This window comes from Sceloporus occidentalis, unplaced genomic scaffold (genome assembly GCF_023333645.1).
Source record: "Sceloporus occidentalis isolate IW3139 unplaced genomic scaffold, rSceOcc1.0.p SCAF_12, whole genome shotgun sequence".
Lineage (NCBI taxonomy): Eukaryota > Metazoa > Chordata > Lepidosauria > Squamata > Phrynosomatidae > Sceloporus > Sceloporus occidentalis.
The window spans coordinates 23,713,155-23,727,346 of NW_028316992.1; the positions used below are offsets into that span (position 1 = coordinate 23,713,155).

General features: G+C 40.6%; 1 protein-coding gene across 2 annotated transcripts; it reads right to left on the reverse strand.

The window, feature by feature from the left end:
- Window positions 1–4,114: 4,114 nt before the first annotated feature.
- Window positions 4,115–13,745, reverse strand: SPATC1L (spermatogenesis and centriole associated 1 like). Of its 2 annotated transcripts, XM_089477845.1 has the most exons (5): window positions 13,491–13,745; window positions 12,350–12,613; window positions 9,443–9,763; window positions 5,274–5,425; window positions 4,115–4,656 (listed from the first exon to the last, which is right to left on the reverse strand). In XM_089477845.1, exons 1-5 carry the CDS (start codon window positions 13,684–13,686, stop codon window positions 4,330–4,332), a joined length of 1,260 nt encoding a protein of 419 aa, XP_089333971.1. In that variant the 5' UTR covers window positions 13,687–13,745; the 3' UTR covers window positions 4,115–4,329. The 2 variants fall into 2 exon arrangements, with proteins under 2 accessions (XP_089333971.1, XP_089333970.1); XM_089477844.1 differs by lacking the exon at window positions 13,491–13,745 and having other exon boundaries at window positions 12,314–12,567.
- Between the last annotated feature and the right edge of the window lie 447 nt (window positions 13,746–14,192).

A 14,192-nucleotide genomic window follows, 5' to 3' on the forward strand; every position in this document is an offset into this window, starting at 1 on the left:
GGTTGAAAGAGGAGAAAAAACAAAATTAAAACTAAAGTGGTCAGTGTACAAAAACTACAGACACCACAGAGGAAAAAAGAGATTTTGATGCACAGTCAACAAATGACCATGACCCAGAAGGATACTGTGGCTGATGGTATCAAATCATGCTGAAAGATCCAGGAAGACCAATAGGGACTTACTTACCCTATTAAACTCTTGCTATGGTCATCCACCAATACACCAACGCTGTTTCTGTCCCATAACCAGGCCTGAACCCATATTGGAATGGGTCCAGGCAATCAGTTTTATCCAAGGAAGCTTGTCTTGGATGTCACTGTGCACTTCCACATACACCAGGCTTATTCCCGTGTTCATACAAACATTCATTCATATATTCAGGCAAGCACTCAATTTTCTGAGGTGTGTTATAGTATGTTTGAAAGAAAGAGAATGCAATTATTGACAAAGGTTGCTGATTCATAGGACCTTTCCACATGTTTGTGAGCTGCACATAGAGCTAAATTGTGATATATTACAGATCTGAACCATTCATGATAGGTATAACTAGAGGTTTCCTGACCAACACTCAAACCATTTGAAGTAGTTTTGCAGCAGCAATTAAAACTACAACTTGTCTTTACTGCAAAAGGTTAATGGGCTTCTGTCCTAGGACAGATCACAGAAGGACAGTTTTAACTGAAACATCAGTCTTGGGAGGGGAGTATTTACTATGCCAGTACCCTAATCCAGATTGGAATGGGGAGCCCAAACTGTACATCAGGCACAAATGGCAACAATATTTAATATAAAATGTAGTTTCACCTATGAATCCAAAAAGAGTTTGAAATTTCTAGATATTGGAGCCTACATACTAATATTGTGTGTGTATGCTCCTTCAAGTAGCCTATTGACTTATGGTGAACCCATGAATTTCATAGGGTTTTCTTAGGCAAGGAATATTCAGAGGTGGTTTCGCCAGTTCCTCCCTCTGAAATATAGCCTAAAACTCATGGTATTCATTGGTCATCTCTCATCCAAGTATTAACCATATCTGACTCTGCTTAGCTTCCAAAATTGGGGGGGATCTGAGTATTTAGGCAGCTGAAACTAAAATCTATACTAAATATTAGTGCCAACTAATGCAAACACATTGAATCATTGGGCCTTGTCTAAATGTTAACTTACCAAATTATTATGAGATTATTGATTCAATGAACTAACTGTAGTTAGGAATAACAGCAGGGTTTTGTCAGAACCCCTTCATTCATTTATTCATTCGGGGTTCTGTCATGATGATGTAAAGAGTTTAGATTAAGTCATCTAAGTTAGTAATTAGTTACATGCACATTGATGATAGGTACATACAACCTTCACCTTGTTGTATGACGTGTTGGAATGTTTGAAGGCAGACTGGTTAAAGCTGCTGATCATATTTAGTAGCCCGGTCCTGCCACCGATTGCCGCCGGGGCCTTTGGCATCTCGTGCAAGGGGCATGGTGGGGCAATTGACTATAGAAGCCTCAGAAACATGCATTTATCTTAACCTTTTTTAAAAAATCAGCAAATTTTTTCGCGTGTCCTCCATTTTTTATTTGTCCCGATTTATTTATTTATTTAATTTTTTAAAAATTATTTAATTATTTATTTTTTGGCTTCGGCCCCCCAGTTGTCTGAGGGACAGCAACCCGGCCCCCGGCTCAAAAGGGTTGCCTACCCCTGGATTAAATAAAGGTATGTAAGCAAAACATAGGCTAACAGGACAAAGAATGTTTCACACCCTGAGAAAGATTTACGACTGAGAGAGGTTCCACAGATACAAGTAATCAATTAAGCATCAATAGCTTTCCCAAGACAGAGGATGTCCGGAGACCAAATGATGCCCACATTGGGTTGCTTTGATGTAGGGCTCCAAGCCTCCGCTGAGGGGGGGGGGTGATTTGGAGAAAACATCTGAGAGGGAAAGGAAAAAAAGAGTGGGGGTCACTGATCACTTTAAATTAAGGCTTCCCCTTTGTGTGCCTCAGATTCTTCAAAGACGTGGCCAGGAATGCTTCTACTTAATCTTGATAATAAACTTTCTGTTTTACCTGAAGTTTGTCATGGATTATTGGTCAGAGCAATCCCAAGTCTCACAGGTTTGAGTATGCAAAAAGATCTAGTAGCACCTTTGAGACTAATTGAAAGGAAGAATCTGGTAGCATGATCCTTCCTAGACTAGAGCCTACTTCCTCAGATGCATTGAGGAAGTATGCTCAAGTCCACAAAAACTCATGCTAACTGCTTCTTTCTTTCAGTTAGTCTCAAAGGTACAACTAGATCCTTTTGCATACTGATTTTCCAAACTAACACGGGGCCCGAACAGAAAGGCCAAAAAAACCCTGCTTTGGGTCACTTTGGAGGTATGTTGTTTAAATGACATACGCATTTGGCACAGAACATTTTGACTTAAATCCAATTTTTAGTATCATTTTTTTAGAGCAGACCCATCAAATCAATGAAATTCATACAGTGCTGATTTACCCACATTCTCATGGTCCATCTGCTTAGTCTTTTTCTCCAGGGCCAATTCATACCATTGCCTGGAAAAAGAAGTGAAGGCAATTGACACTAGTCATGTCTTATCCTTTCTCTGGTCTTTCACTGTTTGTACATCTCTGAAAGGCAGGGGGAACAGGCAGCCACGGCAAGGTGGAGGAAGAGGGCCACGAGTTTCTGGGGGCTAGCTGCGGTCCTGCTCTGTTAGGGTATTATTATTATTATTATTATTATTATTATTATTAACCTTTATTTATGAAGCATTGTAAATGTACACAGTGCTGTACATACAATCTTTTTAAATAGACGGTTCCCTGCCCTCGGGCTTACAATCCAAAAAGACATGACACAGAAGGAGAAGGGAGTGGTGGAGGGAAAGGGTAAGAGGTCCAGCAGTTCCTCTCTACCTCCAAGGCCTGGACCAAGGCAGATGGACTGGAGGGAGGGCTTGGGTTCTTGGAGCTCCTTCCTGCTCCGCGCTAAGGGCGCACTAAGCGTCCTGGCGCGGAGCGAGGACGTCACATCTGCGCCGCCCCGTATAGAGGCGGCGCGAGGGGGTGCAGAAGCACCGCCCCTTTCTAACTCTAGTACACGCTCTGCGCGTACTTTCTGGCCCGTTTGTAACGGGCCATAGATTCTGAAAAGGTACAGTACCCCCTCTTGTCCCACAGACTATTTTAATGCATCAAAAGACTGGAAACTCTCATCAGGGAGGAGGTTCAGCTGGAAACAAGACAACAAGCAAAAATATACCATCTTGTGCCCATTTTAACTTCCCAAAGATTGTTCAGCAATACAAAATGCTAAAATAAAAATTGAGGCATTTACAAATCAATTTAGTTTCAGCAATGTAACAGCCTTGGAAAAGATATCTATATGTTCATTCCAGAGAGGGATGAACAGCTGCTCTTGAGTGGACTGAAATCCTCTTGACTAGTAACAACTAGAGAAAATCCCTTAAATCAGTTGTTGAATGGTGAGCCAACAGATGGGGTAAATCTCAATGATTCAATGGGACTACTTTTGTAAGGAGTAGCATTAGGATTGAGGCCCTGGTATAAAAAGGGAAGGAAATGTACAAAGGTTTGCACCGGGCATTTGTGTAAAAGACACTATTCTGATGATTCATCTGCCTCATAAATATCTGGTAGCTCTCCAGCTGTTTGTTTGGCTCCAGTCACTCTTCTGCCTTTTGGGAGATGTGAACACACCCAGCTATAGTACAAAAGCATAGAAATGAAATGTGGGGGTCCTCTACAGCATCGGCACAAAGCATACAGGCATGAGAAGTATATCTAATCACCCATGTCAGGCCTCTTCAAAAGCGAAATCTCAGAGTGTATTGGCTCTTGAGAATGGATGCCTTTTAGAAGCATATTCGGGGTCCAAGAGAAACCATGGCCAAGCCAGCTGTGATCTCAGTGGAATAAGAGAAAAGTGGCCAGGAGGCCTCTCTCTTTCCTTATTTAAAAACAACAACAACAATGCAATATTTAACTTGACATTTGTAAACTGAGGAATGAACAACTATTTTATTTTATTTATATTGAAATGTAACTCCCACCGTTACGCCAATCAGCTTGTAGCAGCTAGCAACAATTCAAATATAAAAATAGTTATCACTTTTGAAAACAATACAATTATCCAAAATGAATGAAACAGAATAACCAGCAGATCAGTCAGAAACAGCTTCATACAAAAAGCGTACACACTACTCCACTCCCATTTTTGGCAGATATCCTTTTATTACCTATATACTGTGTCTGTGTGTTCTTTCTATTAGACATCTGAGGGTAAGAACGGCAGAAGGCACTACCAAGCAAAAAGGGCCTTGTTGTCTTCTTTTGAAAGTTCGCACAAACAGTTCAACAGCAGCAAGGTATCTCCAAGGAATTTTGATGGGACAATGTCAATCACCACCTTCCTGAGGTCAGCAGGGTTGTTGTGCATGGGATTGGAGCTCAGGTCAGGCCTTTGCTTTAGGATGCCGTAAGTGTTGATGAGAAATTCACTAAATACAGGGTGGAATTCTTTATGATAGCCCATCTTCTCCAGGCGGGTAGTCAGATCTAGGTAGCGCTGGGTCATGGTTCTATATTTTTTCTCATCCACAGAGCCATCTAGAGATTTCATGGAGACCTAGGGATTTTGAAACATGACCCCTATTGTTAGCAGTTTATGGAAATGCTATTAAGCTAACTTGCATTTACCATGGAGAAAAACAAAGGAGAAAATGATTAACTTTTTCTTGTACTTTGTAAAGGGAAGACATTTTATTTTACACAGCTTTTACAGGCTTGGGGTTTCAGCAAGCAGTCCTTTTAAGTTACTTTCTAGGTCAGCAATTCTTGTTGCTATTCTGTGGCTGGGTTTCTATAATTATATTTATTATTATTATTATTATTATTATTATTATTATTTCCCACCCTTTTTCCAAAACTGGGACTCAGAGAGGCTTACAAGATTAAAAACAGTACAATTAAAAACATAGAAAAATGTTACATGATGAAAATGAAAAGTATCCATTAACAGTCCACCAACATCGCTCTAGTCTGCATCTGATTCACTTCATCACCATCAACTGCCTAAAGAACCAGGGGGCTGGTTTGGCTCCACTCTGTAAGAGGGGATGCTCAGGAGTAATTGTGTCCACCGCCATGGCCATTTTTCCATTTCAAAGGTCAGCCAGAGCTGACTAATGTTTTAACAAAGAGGCACACGTATCTCTCAATTATAGGACTATGACTGTCCCCTACCTGTTTGATCTTCTCAGGAATATTGGACACTGTGAATCCATATAGCCGTGTGATTCCAGGAAACACGTGTGCAAGGATACGTCTGTCTAACTGAAAAGCAATCTCTCCCACTATACGTCCATTTCTCTTATTGTTTTGAGCAAGCTCTATATCTGTGGGGTGTGAAAGAAATGGGAATTAGATCATATTTAGATTGGAGAAAAGAAGATTGAAAAATGGCATTATTTGTTGTTATTTGCCGTCAAGTCAATGCTGACTTAAAGAGCCAATGTGGTATAGTGGTTTGGGTGTTGGAATAAGACTCTGGAGACCAGGATCTGAATCCCTATTCTGCCATGGAAACCCACTGGGTGACCTTGAGCAAGTCACACTCTTTCAGCCTCAGAGGAGGCAAAAGCAAATCCTGTCTGAACAAATCTTATTATTATTATTAACCTTTATTTATATAGCGCTGTAAATTTACACAGCGCTGTACATCCCAAGAAACCCATGTGATAGGATTGCCTTAGGGTCACAATAAGTTAGGGATGACTTGAAGACACACAACAACAGCAATGACTTTGATTTATGGCAACCCTATGAATGACAGACCACCAGAAACTCAGTTTATCAGCTGCTCTACTCAGTCTTCCAAACTCAGGAACAGCCAGCTTTAATTATTTGAAAGGATGTAATATACATGATGGTTGTTATTGCTGCCTTGGAGAGTAGGACAAACCACATGATTCACATTGTTGCTATTGATGTTGTTGTGTATCCTGCGTTCCCAAAAAAAACTGGGACTCAAAAAAGCTCATAATTTAAAAGAATGCTATTAAAAAATATAACAAGTTAACACTAAAATAGAATTAAACTATTTATAGTATTAAAACAGAGGCACTTAAAAAATAAAATATTCTAACAGAAAATAAAAAATAAGGGAAAACATATAGAGATATATGGTATGGAAATAGATTAAGGGCCTGAACAGACAGGCCAAAATAAAGCTGCTTTGGGTGACTTTGGAGGTATGCTGTTTAAATGACACATACATCTTAAGAGGCCAGAAGCTGTGCCAAAGCTGCGCTCCAGTCCTTAGGACTGGAGCATGGCTTTGGCATGGCTTTTGGCCTCTTACGACGCATGCATCATTTAAACAGCAAACGTCCAAAGTCACCCGAAGGAGTTTTATTTTGATCTGTCTGGGTGGGCCCTTAGTCATACCTGACTAGTGCAATTGGGGGTCATTGATGTAAATGTAAAGGGACACAGCAGTGATGGATTGGAGGCTCATCAAGCAACAGGTGTTGCCAAAACCACTTTTTTTCTGCATATGATTGTGGTTTAAAAGCCACATATCCTATATTTAGACTTGACCTTAGTATTAAAGCATATCTGAAATGTAAACTGTTTTAATTTTTTTACTCCTCTTTCTAACAACCTCATACTCTATTGTACTGTACTCAAAACAGGTCCAACCTGGACCTTTCTTACAGATCTGGGGTAGTGATGGGGAGCAGGGACTTTCCCTCCTTGCAGAGCCTGTCTTTAGATTTCTGCTCCCCACCACACCACACCTCAGTGTAGGCATTAACCAAACCTTGTAAAAATCCTAAGGAGACAAGAGCAGATTTATGACAATGCCAGTTTTCACACAGAGAAGCTAAATTTCTAAATAAAAGAGTTGTTTGGGGGGAAATGAGAAAACAAGGGAAGTCAACAATCATACACAGAGTTCCAAATAAAGTGAATAAAGTCAGTTTAACATAACAAGTTACATGCTCCCTATCTGAACAGAGACAGATCTTATCTTCCAGAACATAGAGCAGACATTAGGTTGACTGGTGAGTTAGGAATCCCTTGTTTTTGTGGGGATCTAAAATAAGTAAAAACTGGCCTTTAAGAGGAGAAAGGTTATAGTTCTCTAACAATATAGCACCCTCCATTACCAATATCAGTAGTTCAAATAGGAAATCAGAAACCTTACTGTGTGGCTGGTCCCTATCAGCCCTGAACCTAGTTCCAAGAAAGCCAGTTTGTTCTGGCAAAGATATTGGTGAGATATGGCTATCCAGGTTTTGCCTCAGGGTATTAATTTACCAGATTATTTAAGTAGCACTATTAGACTACATAAGGACACAGAGGTTTGTCTTTTTAATCTTCAAGACTTCTAAAATTACCCATTAGAGCTTCTGCTGGAAAGAAGCAGCATTCCAGGGCCAGGGGTAGTAGTAAAGATCCATCTACCTCCTGGGCAAATGTCCCATCTGAGTGTCACCACCACACCTGAGACGGCTCTCTTCAACCCTGTCCGCCATAGTCCCACCACCCCATTTGTAGCATCTCTCTCAGCAGGTGGGCACTTGCAACAAGCATTTCCATGCACAGTGGGTCTTTGTTATCCACTGGGGTTTGGTTCCAGGATCCCCCGTGAATAACAAAAATCTGTGGATGTTTAAGTCCTATTAAATATAATGGCATAGCAAAATGATGCCCCTTATATATAATGGGAAAATCAAGGTTTACTAGTTGGAATTTATACTTTAAAAAAATATTTTCAAACTGCGGTTGCTTGAATCCATGGATAAAAAATCCATGGATAAGGAGGGCCAACTGTACATGGCTTTTTAGGTTCATTACATAGAGTATGCTATGGGTATGATATATATTACATTTACAATGTCATTTTAAGCAACATATGACCTTAAATATGGAGCTCTGCCCTTGAGAGCAGTATAGTTTCCCACAAGTTTTCAACATCAGAACCCCAGTTCAAAGTGGGGTCCCAGCAAGGGGAAGGGGGCTAACTATGGCGCGTTACAGACCGCCCCTTTGGGGCGGCCTGTAGGCGCTCCTCTCCCCGCCGGATCGGGGCCTCAGCTGCCAGGACGGCAGCCTCCAGGGCCCCAATCCACCACTTTCCAGGCCGCGGGGAAGTGGTAAAGGCCGCTTCTCCGCGGCCTGGAAAGGGGTGTCCTTGGGGCTTCATGCCCCAAGGACACCCAGTGGTGGCATGGAGGAGGAGAAAGGGGCTGCTCGGCCCCTTTCTCTCTTGTGTTGCTGGCACAGCCATCTAAAGGCTGCGCCAGCGCCGCAAATCGCGGAAGGCGTTCCGTTTTGGAGCTCCTTCGGGCGCCCTCGCACAGCACAAAGACCATGTCCGCGCTGTCCCATTTGCAGCCGTCTAAAGGCTGCGCCGGCGACGCAAATCGCGGAAGGAGCTCTGTTTCGGAGCTCCTTTGTGCGCCATGAAAAGGACGTTCTAGGCGCCCTCACGCAGTGCAAAGATATCACATCCACGCCGCCCAGTTTGGAGGCGGCGCGTTCATGACGTTGTAATGGCACCCCCATGTGGAACTGGTGCCGCCATTTTGGACGCGCCGAGTGCATATTAGGGTTGGGAGCTTCCAGAAAGGTTGCCCCTTTCTAACCCTAGTACGTGCTCCTCGCGTACAAGGATGCCCGTCTGTAACGGGCCTCTTTGTCCTAACTCTGGTTCCAGTTCAGGCTGGTAGGGCTTATTAATTTCTTTGGGCCATATTTTGCAATGCAAAGTGTAAGTGTTGAGTTGAATTAGACTGAAGCTCAGAAGAGGACCAACAGATCAAAGTTCTCCTCCCGGTACAGTTGCAGGCTAGATTGGGGTCTATCCACTGGCAGTATGGGGCAGTGTGAACACCTCACGCAAAGGCACATCTATGGAGCATGTGCTGTGTATACTTTGGCTGTTGTTTCATTTGGCCCCTTTTAATTAGCAAATGTTTCTATTTCTTTAGATTAGAAGTGGCTAGGCAGATAGAACTCAGTATTAAGAGAAATTGTTGTAAGCTGTCTTGAGATCATGAGACAAAGTAATATATGCAATTAACCAAATAAATACAATTAAGAAAAATACAATTAAGAAAAACAGAGATAAACTGAGAACTTGCTATTTCATGTGAACAATAGCACTGAATCTGTTAATCAGAGGCCTCCCTATGCCACAAAGAAGGTTTGGCCATACCTGGGCAAACACTGACAAATTTCTACAGGGACATTACAGGAGAAGACAGATCGCACCACACTTGGATTTTCCCACACCATAAGCATACTCTATGGATTGCTATGAGACTCCTCATTAGAGAACAAATCACAGAATTTTCACCTCCGAACACTGTCATCCTCAACCAGTAGCAACATCTTAATATTACCATTTAGGTAGAACGTGTGGAACTTCTTTAACTTGTCTGAATCGGGTTCATCTGAAAATGAAACTCTCTTCTTCCTAAGCATCTCTTGTGGTTCTGGCTGCGTTTTCTCTTTGCTAGAGTCCTGGGTACTGCTTAAAAGGTGGTGGGGCTGCCTTTCAGAAATCCTTGAGGAGGACCCGCCTTTGTATATTTTGAGGTCATCTGGAAAGGACGCTTGTGTGAGGATATCTTCCTTGTTTGATGCATTAGTCATTCTTGAGGAAGCTAGTTCTTCTGGCCATGATGGTGAGTGACCTAAAACTCTTCCAGCCTTGTAGTGAGCTATAAAAAAACACATTTAGTCATTTGGTCATTTCACAGTTCAAAAAAAAACCAGCAGGACAAATGTCTGGTTTAGGGTTGCCATAATTGTCCACTAAAACCCGGGACAAAATGTGGAATAAAATCTAGACCAAACCATAGGACAACTGCAGGACAAAACTCAGCCCAAAATGTAGGGCATTTAAGAAAAATGGAGGACCTTAAATGTCCTACATTTTGGGCTGAGTTTTGTCCTGCAGTTGTCCTACAGTTTGGTCTAGAATTTGTCCTACATTTTGTCCCGGGTTTTAGTGGACAATTATCGCAACCCTAGAAACCTCCTACATGACCAAATCTACACACAAATAATGTACAAGATCCTCATAGATTCCTCCCTGCCTTGTATGGGTGGACTGTACAGACTTTGGCATAAATAACAGACAATGTGCTAATATTTTTAATTTACTTTTACTTGATGTTACATTCTTTCACACTATTTTTTTTTTTTTTGAGATATCAATCAATCTTTATTTCGGTCATTGACCAGTATAAAATAAAATAAATAAAAAGAGTAAAATAATTACATTAAAATAAATGGACTAAATATTGCATTCTTTCACATTATTTGTTATATTACTTTTCATCTTCTACTGGACCTGAATAAATATGTAACCTGGAAAGTAGCTTTGTTTGCCTTAGCAGCTAAAAAAATCAGGAACAAGTATATAACAGGGATAGCCATAAATTGTAAAGGTGATGACTATATTTGACAAAAATTTTAACCCATAACGACAACTGTTGTTCATTTGTTTATAAATTCTATACCAGATACGAGATACTCGCATTTTAGATATAACTTACATGTATTTTTATATTGTTATATTGTTATATGTATTGTTATATTGTTGTGCTGTGCAATGACCTTTGGTCAAAAGCAATAAAATTTGAATTTGAATTTGATTACTTTTAATGTTTGATTTTTACATGGATACAGTTAAGCCTCTTGGGCATTTTTAATGGTAAAATAAGACACAAATGTAATAAATAAAAATAAAGCAGAGTTTTTTGTGGGTTTTTTTGGGCTATGTGGCCATGTTCTAGAAGACTTTATTCCTGACATTTCACCTGTATCTATGGCTAGCATCTTCATAGATGCTGGTGAAACGTCAGGAATAAACTCTTCTAGAACATGGCCGCATAGCCCGAAAAACCCACAAAAAACTATGGATGCCAGCCATGAAAGCCTTCAACTTCACCATCAAAAACAAACAAATAATAAATCTTTATTATCCCTTTGCTCCCCCTTCCCTTAGAAATCCCAAAAGGTTTTTGGTCCTTGATTTCATAAAATTACCAGGAAGTAATTAGTAAATAGTGTATTAATGTGCATTAATATATCATATATAATTAGTAAATAGTGTATTAATATGCATTAATTTATCATCAACCATAATTATGGACATAGCATGAGATGAGTAGAACACATTAGTACTACAGTATATAAACAAGCTCATGGATTGGTATGGCCTCTTCCTGAATTTCTATTACTGTACAGTGCATTGTTTTTTGTGTTTTTTTCAGGCTATGTGGCCATGTTCTAGAAGAGTTTCTTCCTGACATTTCACCAGCATCTGTGGCTGGCATCCTCAGAGAATGCTTGCCTGGAAAGGAGTTGGGTATATATATTGTGTGACCTGGACTGTACAGTGTGTTGTTTGTTGTGTGCCTTCAAATAATTTCCAACGTATGGTGACCCTAAGGTGAACCTAGGGGTTTTCTTGGCAAGATTTTTTCAGAGGAGGTTTGCCATTGCCTTCACCTGAGGCTGAGAGAGTGTGACTTGCCCAAGATCACCCAGTGAGTCTCTGTGGCTGAGCTGGGAATCAAATCCTGGTCTCCAAAGTCCAACGCTCAAACCACCATACCATGCTGGCTCTCTGAATATATTGTATATGTTGTACCGTATGCTGCATGAATTATGTTTATATATTTCAAGACCCAATCCAGTATGCAGTTATATTATCACAATTCTTTATTATTATTTCTATTACTGTACTTGGCAAATGGTGCATGTGGAGGAGGGGATTAAATTTTCACATTTCTCCCTAATTTTTTTACATCTGAGATGCAATTCAAGAGGACTTATTTGCAAGACAGAGCAAACCAGAGAACCAATAAAGGAATAGTGGGGGTGGGTTGGGGTGGAGGCAGATCCTCTTTTCTGTGATGAATACAAATAGCAAACTTTACACACCATTACCACTAACTGTACATACAATGTGGGTTGCTGTGATATTCAGAATGCAGAATTATGTGTAGAATGGTAGTCTGCACATAATGAACCAAGAGACTTGTTCTCCAAAAGGAAGAAGCAATGAATGCTGAATAGGGCAGGGAATGACTGACATTATTAGAGAAATATATAGGGACATTCCTTCTTATGGGTTGAAACTGGAATATATTCACATGCTTCTAAGAATAAGCTCCCTACTCTCTGCTCTGTTATGTGTGTCTATGCCCATGTGCACACAGATACACACACAGACTTGACATCAAGTGATTCCTTCTCACCAATGGTAAGCGATAGTGAATTCTGAGCCTTTTCACCTTCAGAAAAAGCCCCATCTGTGACCCAAGTTTTCTTCAGTTGAGAAATATTGGCTGGTTCTTCGAATTGTTTTCCGCCAATGGTTGAGCACGACATACTTGACAAGTGTGTGGCTTTCTTTTCCCCACTTCTGGGATGAAAAAAGGTAGGATCATTGTGGAGCCGTTTCATCTGTGTCTGAGCACTGGGACAGGACAGATTTATGGTGTCTTTGGAGATGAGGTGTGGAGGATAATTCAAATGTTCTCTTCCAGTATACTGAGCTACAACAAGAAAAATAATATGGTTACCAGCTACAACAAGGAATGTGATTAGCTTATTTATAGTTGACTGGAAGCTAGCAGGTTCTATGGACCATACGTTCTTTCATATGGTTTGGCATATTACTTTGAAAAATTAATCCTTGAAAAGGTACACCAGTATTTATTTCTACATAATATTTCCAAAAGACATATATGGATTCCAAGAGGAATCTGGAACCATTTTTTTTTTTTTTTTTGCAGTGGTCCATTAAAAAGTGACCTACAGTTCCATGTTCAGAGAATCGTTCCAAAGTCGATGCCCATAATGTCCAAAGTGAGCAATGATCCTTCAAACCTTACAGCTCAATCCAATATTTTGGACTTATTACCTAGACAGTATGTCAAGCATTACAGCATTTAAATAAATAATTTAAATCTTCTGTTGGTCATCATATTTAAACTTTAGGAGATTATCACATGGGGAAAAGGACTGAACACTCCCATCCTTACCCCATCAATATGGCATGATCGCATGAAGATTATCACATGAAGTCTGTTGTTATCCCATCCTTCTGCCATTCTTATTGTGTGACTGCGATAAGATTTTCAAACAATGTCATGCTTACCCTGTCTTTCTCCCATCAGTGAAGTGGCACGGCTCCATCACCAGGTATTAATGGAAACTCCTGTTAATACAATGATGGGGCCGCTGATGGGAGAAGGATGGGATAAGTACAGATGCAACAAGGATGGGGTAAGGACAGGAGCAATCCCTCTTACCCAGTGTGATAATGTAATGGCACCACCACCGTTTCCATATTTGCTTGTCTTGTAAATTATTAGCTTGACAGGTTTTGTTTTCAGAATAAATAGGGAGAGGGAAAAGGTTGTTTCTTACCTCCTTTTAACAATGAACCCGTGTCAGGGTAGGTAGAAGAAACTTGAGGTGCTAATAACTGGACCTGATTGCTGTTGTTACACTGCTGTCCCAACAATACGCGTAATTCATAGTTTTCCTTAAGCAGCCTGATCTGATTTTTCAGGTGTACATTTTCTTCCTGAATTCTTTTCATCCACTCTCTCTCCTCAGTCATCCTCTTCTCCCTCCTTGGTGAGGAAGGGTCAGTTTATGAGAGATGGCCTTGGCTGGACAGGTCACTTGTCCCAGTGCTTTGAAAGGCTCACAGAAACCTCAACAGGCTTAGAATGTTTTTACGACATTATGATGTCACCAGAACACTTAACAGAATGTTGTTGCTCCACCTAAATAATTTATTTAGACTAATCCTGGACTTTCTTCAGGGGATTCATGTTATAATATGCATACTGAATGAAACTGGGTACTCCACAAACATCCACAGGCATGTGAGGTCAAAGGCTTTCATGGCCAGTATCCATAGTTTTTTGTGGGTTTTTCAGGCTATGCGGCCATGTTATAGAAGAGTTTATTCCTGACGTTTCACCAGCATCTATGAAGATGCCAGCCACAGATGCTGGTGAAATGTCAGGAATTAATTCTTCTAGAACATGGCCGCATAGCCCGAAAAACCCACAAAAAACTATATCCACAGGCATGTTTGCACACTTATGATTACATTAA